Raw genomic sequence first — 22,530 nt, 5'->3', positions numbered from 1 at the left:
GCCTCTCATTACAGTGGCCTCTCCCGTTGAGGAGCACAGGGTCTAGGCATACTGGCCTCAGCAGCTGCGGCACATGGGCTCAATAGTTGTGGCTCATGGGCTCTAGAGCACAGGCTCAGTAGTTGTGGCACACAGGCTCAGGTGCTCTGCGGCCTGTGGGATCTTCCCGGCCCAGGGATCAAACCCGTGTCCCCTGCTTTGGCAGGCGGACTCCCAAACACTGTGTCTATGATTTGCAAACCCACTTTTTTTGTTAAAATTTATTTTATTGAAGTATAGTTGATTTACAATGCTCTGTTAATTTCTGCTATACAGCAAAGTGATTCAGGATTTTTTTTTTTAAGAATTTATTTATTTATTTATTTATTTATTTTTGGCTGCGTTGGGTCTTTGTTGCTGTGTACGGCCTTTCTCTCCTTGTGGCGAGCAGGGCTGCTCTTCAGCGTGGTGCTTGGGCTTCTCAGTGCAGTAGCTCCTCTTGTTGAGGAGCATGGGCTCTAGGCTTGCAGGCTTCAGTAGTTGCAGTGTGCAGGCTCAGTGGTTGTGGCTCGAGGGCTCTAGAGCACAGGCTCAGTTGTTGTGGCGCGTGGGCTTAGTTGCTCCACAGCACGTGGGATCTTCCCAGCCCAAGGATTGAACCCATGTCCCCTGCATTGGCAGGCGGATTGTTAACCACTGGGCCACCAGGGAAGTCCAAGTGATTCAGTTATATATATATATATTCTTTTTCATAATCTTTTCCATTATGGTTTATCACATAATATTGACTATACTTCCCTGTGCTATACAGTAGGACCTTATTGTTTATCCATCCTATATATAATAGTTTGCATCTGCTAATGCAAATTCTCAATCCATCCCTCCCTCACCCCTCTTTGGCAACCACAAGTCTGTTATCTGTCTGTGAATTTGTTTCTGTGTTAACCCACTCTTAGTTATCAATTTCTTTTCCAATTATACAAATAGCCAAGGCTCACTGAAGCTAGCTCAAGTAAGGGGGAGGGAGAGGGAATTGTATTTTAAAGCTACATTGGGAAACCTCCTGACTATCAAGGACATAGCACAAAGAATAGCTAGGACTCACAGAGGCTGAGCTGGGGCTAGACACTCTACTTTTTTTTATTTTTAGATTTATTTTATTATTTATTTATTTTGGCTGCATTGGGTCTTTGTTGCTGTGCCTGGCCTTTCTCAACTTGTGGCGACTGGGGGCTATTCTCACTGTGGTGGCTTCTCTTGTTGCTGAGCACAGGCTCTAGGGCACACAGGCTTCAGTAGTTGTGGCGCACGGGCTTCATTGCTCCGTGGCATGTGCGATCTTCCTGGACCAGGGATCAAACCCATGTCCCCTGCATTGACAGGTGGATTCTTAACCACTGCACCACCAGGGAAGTCCTCTTCCCTTTTTTTTTTTTTTTTGTTTTTTTTGTTTTTTGGCCTGATTTCCCCTTGTAAGAAGGTGAAAAAATGTTTAATAAAACTTTTTAGGGGTGACAGCAGGAAAAATTATTCAACAGGCACTTGAGGTAGCAGGTGGCACCTCAAAGGGTGCTGGTGAATATGCTGGAGACCCTGTGAAAGCCCACTCTCCATCTTTTCTTTTTTCCCATCACAACTCCCATTGCTGTGGGCAAGGACATCAGGCTACAACAGTAAGATCCAGTTTTGTCATTTTCCAGTTTGGGGCTGATCTAAATGGATTCGGGGAAGATACCCAGAGGCAGGTGTGGGATATTTAGCACCATGATCTGGAGGAGACTGCACTGTAGATAGAAAGTGCCAACAAAACAATGAAGGAGTGACAAGTCTCAAGAGGCAGGAGAGGATATTGAGAAAGGATATAGGGTCCAGTCATATGGGTTTTATATGAACTCCAAGCTGTCACAGCCTTGGAGTTGATAGATGGCCTAATACTACTCAAATGAGCACCAGGAAACGTACTATCATTGGGATTCATATGTCAATTTTTTTGACCATGAACCAAACAGGAAGGAAAAATTACCACAGCCTAACCTGTCTCACTTTAGAGAGATTTTTTTCAGTTAGCAATATAACGAAGTGCTACTGAGTGGTGTTTAGAAAATCAGACTTGCTTGTACCAATGGAGAAATTTTGTTGGGAAAATTACGAGAGAACTTTAAATAAATGAACTAAGCATTTGACTTAAGAAACTAGGAAAAACATTAAGCAAAATAATACCAAAAGGAGAAGATAATTAATAAAAACAAAACTTTAATATACTATTGATGAACTGATAAACATATTGATGATTAAAACTAAATCATGGGGCTTTCCTAGGTGGCGCAGTGGTTAAGAATCCGCCTGCCAATGCAGGGGACATGGGTTCAATCCCTGGTCTGGGAAGATCCCACATGCCTCGGAGCAACTGAGCCCATGCGCCACAACTACTGAAGCCCACTTGCCGAGAGCTGGTGCTCTGCAACAAGAGAAGCCACTGCAATGAGAAGCTCACACACCACAACCAAGAGTAGCCCCCAATCACCACAAGTAGAGAAAGCCCACATGCAGCAATGAAGACCCAACGCAGCCAATAAAAATAAATAAATTTATGAAAAAATTTAAAAATAAAGGTAATAAAGCTGAGGGACTCCCCTGGTGGTCCAGTGGTTAAGGCTCCAAGCTCTCAATACGGGGGGCACAGGTTCAATCCCTGGTTGGGGAACTAAGATCCTTCATGCCCCACAGTGTGACAAAAACAAAAACAAAAACAAAAAATGAGGAAGCTGAGGCTCAGAAGTGAAGTAGGTCACAGGCAATTCAGTGGTGATTTTGGGAAATAAACATAGGCAGCATGTGCTCTTGTCCACCATACTATTTTATCAATCCATGAGATTTGGCTACAAAATTATTAGAACTATTCAGAGTTTAGCAAGGTGGTTGGATAATATAAAAATCTATAATTTCTTTTATACCAACAATAAATTGTTTAAAAACACAATTCAAACGTCTTTCAAAATAGCAGTCAAAAGTTTTAAATAACTATGAATATATTCAAAAAGAAAGGAATCAGAAGAAAGACACTGTAAGACTTACTGAAGGGCATAACAGAAGACTCCAAAAAATGGAAAAGCATACCACATTCCTGAGTGGGAAGAATCATTATTGTGAATTTGTTAATACGTCCCAAGTTTAAAAATAAAGAAAATGCACAAACAACAAGGATTTACTGTATAGCACAGGGAACTATATACAATATCTTGTATTAACCCATAAGATAATTGGAAAAAATATATCTAAGTCACTTTGCTGTACACCTGGAACTAACACACAATTATAAATAAGCTATACTTTAAAAAAAAGAACATCAGAGGACTTCCCTGGTGGTACAGTGGTTAAGAATTTGCCTGCCAATGGAGGGGGACGGGTTTGAGCCCTGGTCTGGGAAGATCCCACACGCCAAGGAGCAACTAAGCCCATGCGCCACAACTACTGAAGCCTGAGTGCCTAGAGCCTGTGCTCCGCAACAAGAGAAGCCACCACAAAGAGAAGCCTGTGCACTGCACCAAAGGGTAGCTCCTGCTCACCGAAACTAGAAAAAGTCCGCTTGCAGCAACGAAGACCCAACACAGCCAATAAAATTAAAAAAAAAAAAAGGTTTATGCTTCAAAGGACACCATCAAAAAAGAGAAAAGGGAGACTTCCCTGGTGGTCCAGGAGTTAAGGCTCCACACTGCCAATGCAGGGGGTTTGGGTTTGATCCCTGGTGGGGGAACTAAGATATGTTCCATGTGGCAAAAAAAAAGAAATTAAAAAAAAAAAGTGAAAAAACAACCTACAGGATGGGAGGAAATGTTTCTAAGCCATATATCTGAAGGGACTTGGATTCATAATAAATAATGAACTCTTACAATTTAACAATAGAAAGATAAATAACCCAATTTAAAAATGGGCAAAGGATCTGAGTAGGCATCTCTCCAAAGGAAATATAGAAATGGTGAATATATACAAACAGATGAGTGGATAAACAAATTGTGGTATATCCATACAATGGAACATTATTTGACCACAAAAACTAGTGAAGTGCTGATACATGCTACAACATGGATGAACCTTGAGAACATTATGCCAAGTGATAGAAGCTAGACACAAAAGGTCACATATTCTGTGATTCCATTTACATGAACTATCCAGAATAGGCAAATTCACAGACAGAAAGTAGATTAGTGGTTCCTGGTGGCTGGTGGGAGGGGAAAATGGGAAGTGACTGCTAACCAGAGCAGAATTGCTTTTGGGGTGAAGAAAATGATCTGGAATTAAACAATGGTGATACTTGCACAACTTTGTGAATACACTAAAAACCAATGAATTGTACCTATAAGATACCCTTTTAAAAAGGATAGATTTTTACAGTATGTGAATTATAGCTCAATTTTTTTAAAAAAGGAAAAAAAATGTAATTTCAGTCATACATTGTGTTTTGGGGAGACACTGTAATTTCAGTCATACATTGTGTTTTGGGGAGACAACACAAAGGGATAATTTCAGTCATAATCCCAACAACATTGTGTTTTGGGGAGACAACACAAAGGGATAATTTCAGTCATAATCCCAACAACATTGTGTTTTGGGGAGACAACACAAAGGGAAAACAATGTTTTTTCATATAAAATTCATCTGTAAAAATAAATTTGTCAGAATAAGCAAAGAAATGCAGGAGTATCAGCTTGCTCTAACAGATATTAAAGTAGGCATAAAATCATTGCTATAAAGACATTGTAGCAAAAGAAATAGTAGATTCATGCAATAGAAAAGAATGCAGAAATTTTATACATACAATTTCATATACGATAAAAGTGGCGTCTGTATGCAAGGGACATTTATTCATTAAATGCTTGAAGGGGCAACTATATATTTGGCTTTCAAGTGAATTTGTTTTCTATTAATCCTATCAGAATGTACGCATTTGAAAAATAGCACTGTATTTTATTTATTCAATCTATAGACTCCTTCTGCTCCAAGATAACCTACATGTTGCAAATCTCTGGCTTTCAGAATCAACTCAGATAGCATCTAAGGGCTTTCCGGGTCCCGTCCCACACTCGGACAGTTCAACTGTAAGCAGGCAGCTCCCGGAACACGGTGTTTCACAAGCTACGCTGGATCACTTTTGCAGCCCTCACCCGGACATTTAACTTCCGTTTCTTTCAAATACCTGCGTGTAAGCTCCACCAAGTTGAGCATTTTATCTTCTTCACCTTTGTTATTATACAACCCTATTCTCTGTAATTGCCCGCCTGCCTACCCCGCCACATTGTAACTAAGAGAAAGGCAGGACCCGCGGCTTGTTCGTCTTTACCTGCCCTGCTCCTAAAACAGGGCTACGCGCACAGGCATGAAAAAAACCAGAGAAATTCTGCGACTGACTTTTGGGACAAATCGTTTCCTTTTTCCTAAACAGGTAACTGAAACGTGAAGTTCGCAAAAGTTGTGAGAATGCTCTCTCCCAGGCCAGAGGCTGGGACTCCACACGAAAGTGACTGAATGTGGGGGAAAACCTTTTTAATTCCCTTACTCATGCGTATTGTCTTTTAGGCAGCTAGGTTGCCCACAACAAAGATGGATTCTCCTTGCCCCCGTTCCTCCTTAAAATGAGACTTAGCAGCCATCTTTTTCAAGGGCAAGGCGCAAACAGCAAGGTCACACCCTATCTGTCTCACACAACGCCAGACGCCTGGAAATCAACGAGAGTCCAATCGGAATAGACGTTTACACCGGAACCGCTTTGCCTCACGACCGGAAGAGGCGCTGCGTAAGGGCGTTGGGGGCGGAAATGACGGGAAGGTGGTAGTGGAGTAGTTGGCGGGTGGTTGATCAGAGCCGGTCGCCATGTCCGCGGGGAGCGCGACACATCCTGGAGCCGGAGGGTAAAGCTTCGCGGGAACGGGCATCGCAGCGAACATGGGGCGCAGGAGAGGCGGAGGGATCATGGGAAGCAGCGTATGGGTGAAGGGGCGCTTAGGTGGGAAGTGTACATATCGGCGGGCCGGACTCTTGGGCAGAAGGGTGGTGAGCAGGCCTGGGGCTGCTGAAAAAGGCCGGCGGGGATCAAAGAAAGGAGGAAAGCAGGGATTTCGGGAAGGACTACCCGAGGGGAAGGCGGAAACGAGGGCACATGGGACAGAGAGGAATCTTTTGATAGGGCTGACAAAGGAGAAAGGAGGTAGATTCTTGGAAAAGGTTGAGAGAAGTATTTGGGGGAAATGTTGCAGTAGTAGTCCATTTAGGGAGAGATGGTAATTCCAGCTGTAACAGGAGATTCGAAGTTGTAAAGGGAACGTGATAGAGGGACAATGGGGTGCTAAGGCGTAGGAAGGGGAGAAAAATATAAACTTTTACTTCCGTAGGCGCCGCAGCAAATGGGACCAACCAGCTCCAGCCCCGCTTCTCTTTCTGCCATCAGCGACCCCAGGTGGGGAGGTTACCAGCAGTGGGGGAAGTCCTGGGGGCTCCGCAGCTGCTCCGTCTGGAGCCTTGGATGCTGCCGCTGCTGTGGCTGCCAAGATCAATGCCATGCTTATGGCCAAAGGAAAGCTGAAACCAACTCAGAATGCTGCTGAGAAGGTATTTGAAGTTGAGGGGATTCTGCTAATTGCGATTTTAATCGGGATTATTTTGTAATCTTGTGATCTCCCAATAATTTGCGTTAATGAAGGAGCGGACAGAGGTACAGTAATTTAAAGATTACTTAGTTTTGGAATGTAATTGGTAATATCTTGTTATTTGTTTTTAAGAGGCAGTTGAGTGGGCTGATTATATTTATGGACCAAATTGTTTTGTTTATGTTGACATAGCTCAGTTTAAGTTCTAGCTATATGATCATCTAAAGCAGTGATGTAATGTGTGTTTTGGTAACATGTACGTTTTCCCTTAAGTCAAAAGAGAAATTCAGATAGCTCATGTGAGCTTTAAAATGTCATGTCTAATTAGAAGCTATAGATTCAGATTTCTAATGACTGCCTAACTAAGGTGCAGGTAAACATAAACTAAAACGAGTAATTTATATATGGGTTGTTTTGCTGTTTTCATACAGGTTGAAGAAATTATTTGGTCATTTTATAAAATCCCCGTTTCAATTGGACTCTTATAGCTAGAATGGGTCTGAACTTTGAAGCCTTTAATTTAACCTTGCCATAGAATGCAAGAATCTTCCTACAGGATAAAGAATATAGTTCTGTTTGTATTGCTAGAATGCATGCTTTGCACTTTAAAAAAATCCTTACAAAAATTTTATGGGATGGGTTATCGTCAGTAGCTTGTAGATAAGGAAAATTAGATTCATGAATGGAAAGTATCTGTTCTAGATCTGCACAGATGTCTGACTTCAGAGTTACCTCGGACAATTGGGTGTTTAGCTTTTGCTTGAAAGCCTCTAGAGTTGGAGAATTCAGTGTGTTCCAAGACAGCCCATTACATTGTAATTATCGTTTGAAAAAACATTCTTTTGGCTTAAATTAAAATTGCCTTCCATGATACCTGTGAAGAGATGAGTTCTGTGTTTGAAAATGCAGTTCATGTGAGGTGATGGATATGTTAATTAGTACGTACGTGGTGATTATTTCACGTTGTATACATGTATCAAAACATCAGGTTGTACACCTTGAATGTATACAATTTTTATTTGTCAGTTGTACCTCAGTAAAGCTGGGGGAAAAAAAGAAAGAATATGCAATTCGTCAGCCTTTCAGTTTATCAGTAGATAACATCAGCATCCTTTATCAGTGGGCTGGAACCTGTCTGGATGCTTTAAGGTTTGAGTTCTGTGGATTTGGTGAAAACTTTTAGTGAATTGGAACTTTGTTATTCATTGTATTTTTATGGTTTGAAAAAATCGTGTGAGTCAATTGTGTATTTCTAAGGTCTAGAAGGAAATACTAAAGGCACACTGACAAAGATGGATGCTTGAATGTTAAAATTCTTAATACTGCTGTTAATCATTTAGACTCATTTTTTCCCCCGAAAACATAATCTCTAAAATGGTAATTGAACTCAGCAGGAGGCAGCATGGTGCATAAATATTGGATTTAGAATCAGAATACCTAAGTTTGAAACCCAGAATCCCGTTACTGGTTGTAAATTTTAAGATTTAGTTCCTTGGTCACGTTAGCCACATTTCAGGTGCTCGATAGACATGTGAGTAGTGGCACCCATATTGGACTAGCAAGTAGAAAACAGAAAGTTCTGTTGGACAACACTGATGTGGACCTTTAAAGGTGGCTGTAAGGATTCAGTGAGATAAGATGTGTAAATGCATTCTGAAAGGGGATACATAAAAGAGATAATGTTGAGTTTAGTTTGTCTCCACATTTAAAAAATGTACCTAATGTGCAAATAAATAACCTGTATTTTATCTTCCTTGTGCTGTCCAGGGCAACTAAGGGTTGGGAAAGGCCATTTTGAGATTAACGTTTTTTCAGATAACACTGAAATCCAGATATCTGGAGTTGCTTGTAGTTTTTATTATTATTATTATTATTATTATTATTATTATTATTATTATTATTATTATTATTATTATTATTATTTGGTTGTGCCATACAGCTTGTGGGATCTTAGTTCCCCAACCAGCGATTGAACCCCGGCCCTCAGCAGTGAGAGCGCAGAGTCCTAACCACTGGACTACCAGGAAATTCTCTGTAGTTTATTTTTTTATTTTTATTTTTTCTATTTTTTTTAACTGAAGTATAGTTGATTTACAATGTGCTAATTTCTGTTTTACAGCATTTTGTTTTGCATTTTATTTGTTTTTTTATTGAAGTATAGTTGATTTACAGTGTTGTGGATTTGCCTGTAGTTTAAATTGAGAGAAAACAGATCAGGTTTTAGGATCTTACTTGGCTTTTCATTCATTCTGTTTGTTCTTCCTCAATAGAGGGTAATGGGATGTGAAATGGATACAATTTAAGGGTTCCGGAGGTCACTGTAAGGATGGAATTAGTTGAATTTGTTGTGTTGTGACTCTAGTGTTGGAACAAAGGCAGCCTCCCATCACACCAATGAGATGTGTGAGTTGTTGGATTCCTGCATGGACTCTGCTCTACCCTATGTTTTACTACACGTGTGGCTGTCTAATTGAGCAGTAAAGCATCATAACTTGGCCCCTCAATGTTCCTTTTGGCGATTGCAACTTCTAGTCCAGAGCGTTTCTGTAATTCTATGGTCATAAAAGTGCATGCTTGGCCAAGGTTACAGAGAACTCTGATGATGGCTTTCAAGTAAATTGACTATACATGCTGTCATTTTAGTGAGGTTTTGTTTGTTTTTTATTTCATTTATGAAGAATGACCAAGGACTATTTCCAGGTGTGTTTGCAGGCAGGCAGAGGGAACGGTAAGGAGGTGGTGGCACTTGGGAAGGGGTAGTTTTAAATTGGACAACAAAGAGATATTATTTCATCACATATACTTTTTAATCTAATTTCTCCTTTCGTAGCTGCAGGCCCCTGGCAAAGGCCTAACTAGTAATAAAAGCAAGGATGATCTGGTGGTGGCTGAAGTGGAGATCAATGATGTGCCTCTTACGTGTAGGAACTTGCTGACCCGAGGACAGACTCAAGACGAGGTGTGGAGATGTTGGGCCTCTTTGGGAAGGTGGTGGGTGGGTGTAGTTTTAGGAAAACAAGGCCTTTAAACACAAACAGGAGTCAGATTTTTATTAGTGGGTTTGGGTCATAGTCTGGCAAAGTCAGGATTGGGTTTAACTGTAGAAGAACTTCTTAGTGAAGGTAAAGAAATAGATATAGGTGAATTCCTGGAGTTAGTTTGAGTAAGAAACAATGGAATCGAATTTTCAGATAATAAGAGAGAACTCACTCCTGCCTATGGATGGAGTGAGTGAATGGGGAAAATCTGTCCTGGTACCTGTCACTGAACTCAGTTGCCACATCGTCTTTTTAATAGAATGTTTCCTTTTTAGATCAGCCGACTTAGTGGGGCCGCAGTGTCAACTCGAGGGAGGTTCATGACAGCTGAGGAGAAGGCCAAAGTAGGACCAGGGTGTGTATGCATATCCTGTACTTTGGGGAAGGGTTGGACTTCGGACTCACAAGTAGCTTCGTATTTTTCATTTGTAGGGAATATGTGTACATGTTTGTTTAGTAGCTACACACACACACACACGCACATGCTTTATAGCAGAATCTGGGATATCTCAAACAGAGGTAGGAAGTATTGGCAGCTATTTTTTCCTCTTGTTCTTTGGTTTTTTATTTCACAATTAATGCTTTTATTGGAGGAAATAAGTTAGTGAAGTGTAAAAGAAGATAGTAATTGTTAACGTTTAATGTACATATTTCTAAATTTTTTTTCTATGGAAATATTTCCCCGAACAAATGGGTTCCTACTTTTTCATAATCTCCCTTTTAGAAAAACCCTTTTATCAAGTTCCTTATTGCCTCTATAATGATTATAGGTTGTAGGTTATCCATGTAGAAGTTTCATCTCCGTTCAGTTTCATTACTTCCATCATTCAGTTTTGGAGGGCAGGTGTTCGGGCAACGCAACATTTTTCACATTGGCTTGAACTAAATATAATTTGGAGGCAAAATTTGCTCCCCACCCCAAACCAAGACTATAGTTTAACTTTGTAAGTGTGAGGGTTGCTGTTTTGAACTTTTTTGTCTTGAAACACTTACATTTTGCCTGCAGCTTTTTATTAACTCTGTGGTTATTGACCACTTCCTTCATTACTGTAATCACAGTCTGAATCTAAAGCACTTTATGTTTAGAATCTGAAGTCCTCTCAGTTGGGTGTGGGCCTTTAAAGAAATATATATATATGCCACCATGACTCTTGTCATGTTAGTTTGGATAGCCAGGATCACATTTGTCAGTAACTTACTAGACAGCCAACAAAAAGGAATTCTGTTCTCAAACACTGGATTATCCAGTTGACTGGAGACTAACGTTCTTGAGCCCATACGAGCATATTTGATACCTGTGTGTGGGCCCATTAACTTTAAGCAACCAGCAAAGTTTATTTATCCCCCCAGCTGTAAAACCATGTTCTTAGAGCTTAACCAGCAACAGCCATTTTCATGTATATGGTCTCTTTTACTTGTTTGGAAACTTTGAACGTTACAAATTAGATTTGGTGACCTATTTGGCTCCTTTGGTCGTGACCAGTTTGGGATCATCATTTTATATTTCTCTTTATAGGGATCGTCCATTATATCTTCATGTTCAGGGCCAGACACGGGAATTAGTGGACAGTAAGTAATGGCTTTGGCTCACATACTGCTTTTTGTGAAGGGCAAAGTATTACACATAAGTTGGCAAACTGTTTGCTTCTGATGCCTGTTCTAACCCTTCTGTATGAACTACTCATGCATGTGCTTGGGGAATCTATAAAACGGATTAAAACACGGGTAATGGAGCATTGGCCTGTGTTTATTGGATACTAGTCAGTTTGTTCATTTGTTTAGTATAGTATCTTACTATCTGTGTTTTTCCCTAGGAGCTGTAAACCGAATCAAAGAAATTATTACCAATGGGGTGGTCAAAGCTGCAACAGGGACAAGTCCAACTTTTAATGGTGCAACAGTCACTGTCTATCACCAGCCAGCACCCATTGCACAGCTGTCTCCAGCTGTTAGCCAGAAGCCTCCCTTCCAGTCAGGGGTATGTTTTGTGGAGAGCTCATTAAGAGCATTTTCATTTCTGTAAAAATGATATATGCCAAATACTGCGGAAAGTGTGAAGAAAATAAAATCCTAAGATTCCAACCTGAAAGTTACCGCTATTGATACCCTATTAATGGACCATTTAGGTTTCTAAGAGGTGGTGAACATCTGAATACACATCTCTTTGTACTGATACACTCTAGAAAAAAAGGATTGCTAGATCAGAGAGTACACATGTACATTTTGAAGTCAGCGGTTTGATTTAAATTTGTAAACTTGATGGCAGCTGGAGGACTAAGAAGGCTGAGTCTGATGAAGCAAGACTCTGCTGATACAATCCTCCTAGAAAAAAGGGTTGGAGAGAGCAGCCCTCATTGGAGAATATCACAGGGCTGACTGTACTACCCAACATTCTACTCCAGTTTTACAAAAGACTGTCTTTGCTGTTTCTTACGTCAGTTGGGGTGAGTAGGTATGCTTACTCAGTATTGAATCTGGAGTTTTCACCTGTTAAATAGATTTCACTGAACAGAGTCAGGTGTTAGTGTTTTAGGTATGTACATGGAATGTGTAGTTTGCATTTAAATTAAGCTGCTTGATAGGGTTTATTTTTTAGGCTCATGGTTGAAATTAAAGGGGGAGTCTTTATTCTGGAAATGATTGATAGTATCTAGAGGATTGAAGTATTTTGCAGAATAATCTTCAAGATTAGGATTTAATGATGTACTCTCTACTTAATTTGAGGTATTCTATTCTTCTACAGATGCATTATGTCCAAGATAAATTATTCGTGGGTCTAGAACATGCTGTGCCCACTTTTAATGTCAAGGAGAAAGTGGAAGGTCCAGGCTGCTCCTATTTGCAGCACATTCAGATTGAAACGGGTGCCAAAGTCTTCCTGCGAGGGAAAGGGTCAGGCTGCATCGAGCCAGCATCCGGCCGGGAAGCTTTCGAACCCATGTACATTTACATCAGGTACGGATGAGGGGGCTGAGGGCATTTGGGTACATGTCAGCTGATCAGTACGGGAGGCATGATTCAACAGGAGCCGGAGAAAATGGGCTTAATAAGTAGTAATGTAAGGAATTAAGTAAATATAGCAGGAATCACTTCATAATTAGTTAATAAAAACTGAATTAAGGGGTGGAATTGGTTTTTTTAGTATACAAATTCCTTCGGTTTTAGAAAAGTCTGTGATCATAAAATGAGCTGTGATCAGCCTAAAATAACTTTAAACCTATGACAGTATTAATACATTTTATAGCAATTTTAATGACCTTTAAATATCTTTTCCTTATATCAAGAAGTACCATTACTCAGAGAAGGAGACGAGTAACATTTGTGGTAATGATATTATTTATATCTTGAAGGGCTTGAATGACTTTATTATTGTGTTCCTGTTTTGTGATTTTCAGAAACCTAGGTTTGTGCTGTATTGAATATATTACATTTATAAAACAGCATACAAGGTGGAAGCAGAATCTGTATCTTTTCTTTTTCTCCCCTTCATGTTTCTTGGTTCTTATGTCTTTGCAGTCATCCCAAACCAGAAGGCCTGGCTGCTGCCAAGAAGCTCTGTGAGAATCTCTTGCAAACAGTGAGTTATATTTATCTGTCTGAAACTCATTTAGGAGATCTACTGCCATTTTGGACTGTGTCTTAGCTATTTTTCTACCTGTATTGGTTTCCTAGGCCTGCCATATCAAATTATCACAAACTAGGTGACTTAAAACAACAGACATTTATTCTCTCCCAGTTCAGGAAGCCAGAAGTCCAAAATCAAGGTGGGGGCAGGGTTTGTTCCTTCTGAAGGCTTTGAGGGAGAATCCGTCCCATTCCTCTCTACTAGCTTCTTATGACCTGCAGTCCTAGCATTCTTTGCCTTGTGTCAGCATAACTCTGCCTCCATCTTCACCTGGCTTTCTTCCCTGTATCTGTCTGTCTGTCTCCTCTTGTAAGGATAACAGTCATTGGTTTTAGGGCCCACCCTAAATCCAATATGACTGCATCTTAATGATCTCCGTCTGCAAAACCTTATTTCCAAACGAGGTCATATTCCAAGGTTCTGGGCAGACGTCAATTTGGCGGCGGGTGGGAATGACACTATTCAAACCACTGCGTTATTCTGGCAACTAATATTCTCTATAAGGAAGTCAGACTCCCCTAGCCAGGGTCACAGTTGGCTTGCGTTTCTTCAGGAGCTATTTCAGTATGAAATTTCTAGTATATAGTATCATAAAATCTCAATGTTGTCAGTTATTTAAATACTACTGGTAATCCTGGTCAGGGTGTTTATGGTGTGCATTCCAAATTTGATACTAGTTTTAGCTAAAGTAAGGGTAGAGCTATAATAGTTTAAAACCAATTAGCAGTGCCTTTGGGATAATTGCTTCTTTGACTAGCCATGCTTTTTATTCTATAATCAGATAACTGGAAGTTAAAGCATAGGGTGGTTTTTATTAACACCTAAAGGAAATCAGATTTGCGGGGTTGGATATGTTCAACCTGGTGTTATTTGGTTACTTAAGGTATTTGGTATTAAGCTTCTTGGGAAGAAGGTATTGTTTTCTTTGCTTTAGTGAGGTAGCCTGATTTACCAACCCTTGTACCATATAACTTCCCTGACATTCTCCTTCTTTTCCATTGTTGCCACTTGAAGTTGGACTTAGTAAGATGCTTATAATAAAGACCTGAACGGGGGAGGTACTAAACCTTCATTAAACTGTGAGCTCCTTGAGGGCAAATGACTCAGTGAATAAGAAAAGTGAATGACTTCTCTACAGATATACAGACAATTTAGAAATTTCCTAACTGCTTAATTTCTGTGGCTCTCTGAATGACTTTGTACCCCAGAACTGGGCCAGTTTGGCGGGGGGCAGTTAGGATGCTCCTAATGTCCATGCCCCTGGTTCCCAAAACTTGGCTTAACAGTTTATAGGTGTGCCTTGTTAAAATTCAGATTAAACAAGTCTGAATTTGATTGAAACATCAATGGAAATGTTTCAGTTCCTGAGGGCTTTGATTCTAGAGTTCTACATCCTTATGCATTCTCAGTGAATTGGGACTGTTCCGTATGGATTTGTTTTCCCTTCTCTTACAGGTTCATGCTGAATACTCTAGATTTGTGAATCAAATTAATACTGCTGTACCTTTACCAGGTGTGTATGCCTTGAAGTGTTTAACTTAAAAATACTTTGCTAGTGATATTGCTGTATAATATGATACTTGAGGTTAGATTAACCGTGCCAGGGCACTAACAATGCTCCCTTTAACTTAGGGTAATGTGGAAAGCCATTTGTGCCTCAGTAGTTTTCTTCCCTAGAGATTAAGTTTAATATTCAGCTAAAATGTCTCATTCTGCTGCAGCTGATTAAACACTTTTTTTCTTCCCCCTCAGGCTATACACAACCCTCTGCTATAAGTAGTGTCCCTCCTCAGCCACCATATTATCCATCCAATGGCTATCAGTCTGGTTACCCTGTTGTTCCCCCTCCTCAGCAGCCAGTTCAGCCTCCCTACGGAGCTCCAAGCATAGTGCCACCAGCCGTTTCTCTGGCACCTGGAGTCTTGCCAGCATTACCCACTGGAGTCCCACCTGTGCCAACACAATACCCGATAACACAAGTGCAGCCTCCAGCTAGCACGGGACAGGTAGGGTGCCGGGGTGTGAAACACGAGACCAATGAATTAGGAAAAATGGACGGGGAGGGGGTGGAAAAGTGATGGCATTATTTGGAAGTAATATGGATTGCGAGGGGTTTTTTTTTTTTTTTTGGCCTGTCCTCTGTTCCCACCACCAAACTACCTGAATACTTTGGAATAGTGTGTACATGTGTATTCATCCTAGAGTTTACAGTTCGTTTCATAACTCTTGCCACCAGATACTACGTTAGAGTGAGAGTTGTCAAGCTTTCTATGAAGGGCCCGATGGTAAATATTTTAGGCTTTGTGGCCCATGCAAAGTCTCGGTCATAACTCCCGCACTCTGTTGCTGTGGCGCAGAAGCCACTGCAGACAATACCAAATGGATGAGCATGGCCATGTTCCAATAGAACTTGATTTACAAAAATAGGTAGCAGGCCGCAATCAAGTTGGCCTGTCCCTGGCTTTGCAGTGTTAAAAAAGTTCTCATGGAGAAGGGCTGGCCTACCACACTCATCTAAATCATTGAAACTGATTTACTAATCTTATTAGAAGAACTGTTATACCACATACAGGCGTTCCTAGGCCAAGAGGTACATGACCTTTCCAAACTCAAGGATTATAAATGCTGGTATATATTTCTCAAGCTAAGTAAGAAACTAGACTTGTAGGAAGACTAAGTAGCCAGCTCATCTAGATTATGTACAATCCTTCTTAGAGGCAGGGGAGAGACTAATGGAAGCATGGTGATGGATTTATGGTGGGTCCTCCTCTGTGGGCCTCTCATAGTGTACCCATGCCAGAGGAAACTGCAGCCTCGAACCATTGCCCAGCCTCCTTACCAGCGGGCTGTGAGCACTGAAGGGGGTTGTACAGTGCGAAACCAAAAATGGGCTTATGAACTCCATTCTGTTTGTGGTCCTCTAGTCGTAATTATTTCATCATTTATGTTTAGGCAGAGCTATAGTTCTGCAGCTCTGAGCCACATTCTTTTGTAATTCGGGAGCAGTATAGTAGAGTGGTGAAGAGTTGGGGTTCAGAGATAGACTGGCAGGGGTCCATGATGCTTTCCCATTTTTGAGCTGTGTGATCTTGGGATAGAACTTAATCTTTCCAGGCTTTGCTTTCCTTATATGTAAAATGGGCTTAATGATCATACTTCAAAGAATTGCTGGGATTAAGCAAGCAGTCAATAAATATTAGCTTTTATTAATAGTTTTCCTTTGAGAAGTGCTTGTTTTCTCTAATATATCTGTCTTTTCCTTTTTGGAACAACCTCTTAAAACATTAGACTTGCTCTTGACATAACAACTTACCCATGAAAGTGATAGATGAAGTTGCCTTTGCCACAAGCATTAGCAGCATTTATGATCCAGAAAGAGCTAATCTCATTGATTAAAGGGCTTTAAATAAGAGAATGTTCTTGCTTGAGAACTTCTGAACTAAGTAAGTGGCTGGAGTATCTATTGTTTGTTAATGATCATGTTTGCTCCTAATGGCCAAAATGTGCAGCAGGTTTTTCCTGAGAGTTCAAAGCACTGTAGAGCTTGTCAGTTTCATGCTTCCCTACCGTGATGGTAGGAAGACTAGGTGATACTGTTACCAAATTAAACCCAAGGAAACTTAGGACTGGAAGATGGAAGGGTCATATGAAGTACATGGATCATTAAAGTATATTGTTATCATCCTTTAATTATTTGTTAGTTGCACATTCTCACACTTTTTTTCCTCCTTGGTTTGTTTTGGTCCCAGAGTCCGATGAGTGGGCCTTTTATTCCTGCTGCTCCTGTCAAAACTGCCTTGCCTGCCGGTCCCCAGCCCCCGCCCCAGCCCCAGCCCCCACTCCCAAGTCAACCCCAGGCACAGAAGAGACGATTCACAGAGGAGCTACCAGATGAACGAGAATCTGGACTTCTTGGATACCAGGTTAAATAAAATATCCTGTCTTATTTTTCTCATCTCATCTTAACTGTATTCTCCCTTTAAAGAAAGATAAATTCACATCTATATCAACTGTCCTGCCAATATTAGGATTTCTGCTTTCTGGAATCCATTTAGATTCGGTATTATTTGTCCTTGGGGATTAATTTAAAGCAAGAGTAGTTTCCCTTTGGCTGGGTTTTGTCTTTGGGGTCAGTGTGATGAGAGAATACAAAGCTTTCCACCTAGAGAGAAGTCTCCTATGACTAACATCTGAAAGTTCCGTAGAATTCTGCATTTCCTCTTTATACAGCAGACTCTTGAAAGCCTCTGATAGCTAGTGGTGAAATGTGTAGGGAAGAACTATTATTCTACCAACACATGGCTTGTATTTAAAACCTTGGCTTTCAACTTAGTGTTCTCTTTTTCCCTCCTAAAAAAGAGGGTGGTGTCTTTCTCCAGTTCCTACACCCCTAAAAAAAGATAGCCAGAAATGCAGTGATTCTGTGCATGTATGTAATTATAAACTCAGTCATTCACTATGAGTTTTTTTTAAGATTATTAAAATATATAGTTTCGGTGCAATTTTGTTTTATCGGGGGAAGCACCTTTTTGCCAGAATCCTTGAAGCATTCTTTGAAACAAACTTGGGAGCATTTTTGTAGTTTGTAACTAGGTTTATACAAACCAGTTAAGTCATGGGTAGTTGAAAACATAGACATAGCATAGGGAATCACAACATCCCTGATCAAGTCCTACAGAGAGAAATTATAGTGTCTACTTCGACGGTAGTTATACTCCAGATCACAAAGACCTATGTAGTGTGCAGCTTACTGCAGTTTATCAGAAAGATGAGGCACTTGACAGTTACATTAAGGAGCTAAAGTCAATACAGCAGTTGTAGATTTGCTAATGCCACTGTATTTTTCTGCTCATAGCATGGACCCATTCATATGACTAATTTAGGTACAGGCTTCTCCAGTCAGAATGAGATTGAAGGTGCAGGATCGAAGCCGGCAAGTTCCTCAGGCAAAGAGCGAGAGAGGGACAGGTAAGTTGGTTGGAACATAATTATATATGAATGTATTCAGATGTTATTTTTTTGCGCCACTGATGTGAATAGTGATTGTTGCTACGAGCCTCTATCTTCCAAAGCTGAAGTGAAAGCATTTGGATCAAAGAAGCTCCTGTTTGTTGTAATTGATGCGGTAATGGAAAATATAATGGTACCCTTTACACAGTCTTAGAGTCAGTTATACTCAGGCTTGAATAATTCAGTACTTGATTATTCAGGTATCTTCCTTTACTTTTATTGTCTGCATCTTAGCCATTTCCCTAAGGATAGACAGTAAAAGAAGTGTTACATAATCAAGCCACTTTTGCTACTTATAATCAGAATATCATGGATGGAGGTGCTTGAATGGGATCCAGCCTGTGATCCTGTGCTTGAATTCAGCTTTCCTATATTGTTAGCCTTCATAAGATGGAGCTGACTTATCATAGCGGTTCATTCTGTCTCATTCATTCTGTTATATCTATGTTTTTTTTTTAAATTTCTTAAGTAAGAATATCATACTTTAATTCTTGGTGCATCATTTTATAAACTGCCTAGAACTATGTAATGTGACTGGCAAATTCCATTAAAGGATATACCATGTTTTACATGTAATTGAAAGTATACAGAGGCATGTTCATACAAAACAGGGCAATTACTTTCAGGTCATGACAGATAATTTGCATTGAAAAGACCTAATTTTTTTTTTTTAATGTGTAACTGATTTACAATGTTGTGTTTCAGGTGTATAGCAAAGTGATTCAGTTTTATATACACACTTCCTTTTTTTTTCCCCCAGATTCTTTTCCCTTGTAGGGAATATTATGTAATATTAAATATAGTTCCCTATTATATCTATTCTATTCGTATTTATTCATTCATTCTAGTATATCCCTATAATCTTACAACTTTTTTTTTTTTTTTTTTGGCCACACCTTGTGGCATGTGAGATCTTTTTAGTTCCCTGACCAGGGATTGAACCTGGGCTCCTGGTAGTGGAAGTGCCACGTCCTAACCACTGGACTTCCAGGGAATTTTCTAATCTTACAACTTGATAACAGCTTAAAGAGTAGGGGGTCAGGTGGAAAGGGTTGAAGTTAATGGTTAAAATGAACTTGAAAGATTATCTGCAAACTGTATTGTCATTCTACTTCTTATCTACTGGAAATGTTGAAGTTGGTTGGATTTGTCTGAAAAATTACTTAACTTTTTCTTTTAACAGGCAGTTGATGCCTCCACCAGCCTTTCCAGTGACTGGAATAAAAACAGAGTCTGATGAAAGGAATGGGTCTGGGACTTTAACAGGGAGTCATGGTGAGTAAGGTGTAGCTGGGGGAACAAGGGAATGGCTAAGACTGGTCGTAAACTGTTAGTTTTCTAACCTGATGTTCATTTAGGTGTGACGCATTCAGGTGTTTAATCCAACTTCTGTAATCTATTGGCTAATGAGAATACTTTTTTTTTTATTTATAAGGACAGCATATAGTTACACAGCCTTTTATTTTCAACCGACGTGTGTCTAGAAAAGAGTCAGTCGACTTATTTTATACCTAGCATCAGTGACATTAAAACCCTAGGAAAAAGTAATGATTGGTAGGTCATTTCAAAATTTTGTTGCCTTTGTTTTTTGAATACCTGGCGGTAATGTGATACAGACTTTTCTTTCGGTAATCTGATAGACTTTTCTTGGTGTTGGGAGCCACGTCTCCCCTAAGAGCTCTTATTTATTGGTTGGAAATGGTCAGCCAGTGGCTGTTTTTTAAAATGTTGCTTCTTAGTATCCCAGAACTCTAAATCCTAGAGATATCCGTAAATGGGATTATTTTTGTTCTTTGTTTATTATAGTCATAATAAAAATGAACAGAAGAAAATACATTTTTTTTCTTTTCTTAACTCCTTTTCTTTTAATTCTTTAAAAGGTGAAATATCAACCTCCAGAGACTCACTTGCTAACTTTCCTTTTTTTTTCTTTTTTCTTTTTTTTCTTTTCTTTTTTTTTTTTGTGTGTTTCTTTCTTCTTTCTCTGTTTTCTTACATGGTTCTGGTGGACTCACACTTGCTGGTGCTGGTGCTGTTTTTCGTGTGATCGTCAACGTTTTTGGGTGACCATTGACCCTGTGACCTCAAAATGGTGTCCAACTAACCACTTACAATTAACATCTTTTTTTTAATTAACGAATTTATGGTATTATCTTTTTTTTTTCTTCTTCTTCTTCTTGGTGGGGAATGGGGTTGGGGTTGTTTTTTCTCTCTTCTAGATTATCCAGTTAAGAAGATGAAAACTACAGAGAAGGGGTTTGGCTTGGTGGCTTATGCGGCAGATTCATCTGACGAAGAGGAGGAACACGGAGGTCATAAAAATGCAAGTAGTTTTCCACAGGGCTGGAGTTTGGGATATCAGTACCCTTCATCACAGCCACGAGCTAAACAACAGATGCCCTTCTGGATGGCTCCATAGGCAACAGTGGAGCAGCATTCTGAGCCTCGGTGACTCTTTAGCAATAATGCATGCATTTGATTTAACAAGACTCTGGGGCCTGTACTGGGAACCATCTTGGATCCTTGCAGAAGTCAGATGAGTGTCCCCTTTCTTAAAGGGGTTCCATTCTTTTTAAAACATCCTTATTTCTGCAGTGGCATAGCATCTGTTAAAATTTACTTAGAATCACAAATGTGTCTCAGAAGCTTTTTAACAGTTGGTGAAATGTGCTTGTTCAACAGGGTCATTCCAATATACCCTTGTTCTGGTCCAGCCTTTTCCGAATGAATAGCCCCTATTCTGAAGTAAAGCAGGTTTTATTTGTATTTTACTACTGTTTGGTCAATTTTGATAATAACTGGTTGCAAACAAAGCCTTACTATTTATTAGTGGGGAAATGATTTTAAGACCATCCTTTCCTTTCAGTACTTAAATCTAAGAACCTCCTCATCCCTGTTTCATTTTTGGATTCTTTGTTTTGGAAACTGTGGTTTTACTAATTTAAAACTGTTGGATATAGCTGGATCCTGGGATATTGAAGGTTTTTTTTCCACTGGGATGATCCAAAGCTGGCACCTTCAGGCACTCTTGATAGCCATTGCTGTTTTTATTGCCCGTCTAAGCTCCTTGTCTTCAGCTGGGTCAGAGAAAACTACTTGATCAAAAGCTGGTCAGAACTCATCACAGAAATGAAACCTAGTGGTCTGTCTCTCTCAGAACTGGTTGCAGCTAAAATAGAGAGATTTGACTGCTTACAATAGAATGGTGGACTTAGTGACTGAAATTGCAACTTGTCCTTTTTCTTGGCATTACAGGTTTTGCCAAAAGAACTTTTTTGTATCAAATATTGATGTGTGAAAGTGAAGGAGCTAGTCTGCTGAACCAGGAGTAGTTTGAGATACTGAACTGTCATTTTTGCACATTTGAATACTTTGCAGGCTGGCTTTGTATAAACGTATCCTCTGGTTTCCTATATGTTGTAAATATTTAGACCATAATTTCATTATAAATAAATGTATAAATATTCTGCTTGTGGTTTGTCTGTTCTTTCTCCCATAGTCCATCCATACGCTAAAATTCACAAACTTTTTTACTCATAGCATAATATTATAACCCCATGAGAAAAATACATACATGGACCCAAAAGTTTGCATGTAGTTCCAAGAGTTTTATGACTTTCCAAAGTAAACCCTTAAAAGTCCAATGAAAATGCAAAGGATTTTTATGATGGATGTTTTCCACTTTCATATTCTAGCTCCCCTTTATTGAACACGGTTAAAGGGATTGAGTGAAGGAAACATTTTTAAAGGAAATATAATTTATTCTTGGAAAAACATGCTTTAAAAGGAAGAAGTGTGGGCAGAAATTGCAGCAGAAAAGTTTCCCAGTGTTAAGTACCTTCTGGTACTTGTGTGTGCTACCTAGAAGTGAATATAGTTGATAATGTCTTCATTTTTTGCTGTATTTAAGGCCACCTGAAAACTCTTGGAAATTATCATTTCCTGCTGGAGGGTAGTATCAATAGATTTGTTAAAACCAAAAGCAAACTAATTTTTAAATATCTTTCATTTACATTTGTTTAAAATATGTGTAGAAATCTGATTAGTCTAAGTAGAATGTTGTCTTTGAGACCTGATTCTGTTTTTAAAAGCCCAAGTCATTGTCCTTGTCCCTTTGGGGAAGTTTGCTTTTTCTGCTATTAAGCCTTAAACTTGATTTTAGTCCCGTTTTTTGGGAGGATTTAGTGGGTGCCCGTGTTCTCTGTTTCCTCTTTACATTTGGCCAATTTTTTTCTTT

The 22,530-nt window shown here is 39.7% G+C and overlaps 1 protein-coding gene and 2 non-coding genes across 6 annotated transcripts; all 3 read left to right on the top strand.

The window, feature by feature from the left end:
• The first annotated feature begins 5,785 nt into the window (after positions 1 to 5,785).
• On the top strand, positions 5,786 to 21,053 carry KHDC4 (KH domain containing 4, pre-mRNA splicing factor). 4 transcript variants are annotated; one of them, XR_009052555.1, is made up of 14 exons: positions 5,786 to 5,885; positions 6,366 to 6,582; positions 9,451 to 9,579; positions 9,934 to 10,013; positions 11,175 to 11,227; positions 11,473 to 11,636; positions 12,402 to 12,613; positions 13,175 to 13,235; positions 14,739 to 14,796; positions 15,036 to 15,289; positions 17,033 to 17,206; positions 18,167 to 18,251; positions 19,477 to 19,568; positions 20,513 to 20,569. XR_009052555.1 is itself a non-coding variant. In XM_057726166.1 (14 exons), exons 1-14 carry the CDS (start codon positions 5,848 to 5,850, stop codon positions 20,710 to 20,712), a joined length of 1,845 nt encoding a protein of 614 aa, XP_057582149.1. In that variant the 5' UTR covers positions 5,786 to 5,847; the 3' UTR covers positions 20,713 to 21,053. The 4 variants fall into 4 exon arrangements, 3 of the variants coding, with proteins under 3 accessions (XP_057582149.1, XP_057582173.1, XP_057582163.1); XM_057726166.1 differs by having other exon boundaries at positions 18,139 to 18,251; positions 20,513 to 21,053; XM_057726190.1 differs by lacking the exons at positions 18,167 to 18,251; positions 19,477 to 19,568; positions 20,513 to 20,569 and having other exon boundaries at positions 15,140 to 15,289; positions 17,033 to 17,170.
• Positions 11,924 to 12,052, top strand: LOC130843343 (small Cajal body-specific RNA 4). The gene has a single exon (XR_009050927.1). It is a non-coding gene; the product is annotated as a small Cajal body-specific RNA 4 (non-coding RNA).
• Positions 16,022 to 16,158, top strand: LOC130843240 (small nucleolar RNA SNORA42/SNORA80 family). Its single transcript, XR_009050848.1, has one exon. It is a non-coding gene; the product is annotated as a small nucleolar RNA SNORA42/SNORA80 family (small nucleolar RNA).
• Positions 21,054 to 22,530: the final 1,477 nt, after the last annotated feature.

This window comes from Hippopotamus amphibius, chromosome 1 (genome assembly GCF_030028045.1).
Source record: "Hippopotamus amphibius kiboko isolate mHipAmp2 chromosome 1, mHipAmp2.hap2, whole genome shotgun sequence".
In the NCBI taxonomy this organism is placed as follows: domain Eukaryota; kingdom Metazoa; phylum Chordata; class Mammalia; order Artiodactyla; family Hippopotamidae; genus Hippopotamus; species Hippopotamus amphibius.
The sequence above is the reverse complement of the archived record's forward strand: the minus strand, read 5'-3'. Positions and strand labels throughout refer to the sequence as shown.

Bases quoted from the DNA above. Each gene is read 5' to 3' on its own strand.
- KHDC4 (XM_057726166.1), top strand. From the start codon at position 5,848: ATGTCCGCGGGGAGCGCGACACATCCTGGAGCCGGAGG. The intron at 9,580-9,933 runs GTGTGGAGATGT...TTTCCTTTTTAG, and splicing joins GAGGACAGACTCAAGACGAG to ATCAGCCGACTTAGTGGGGC. The intron at 15,290-17,032 runs GTAGGGTGCCGG...TTTTGGTCCCAG, and splicing joins CTCCAGCTAGCACGGGACAG to AGTCCGATGAGTGGGCCTTT.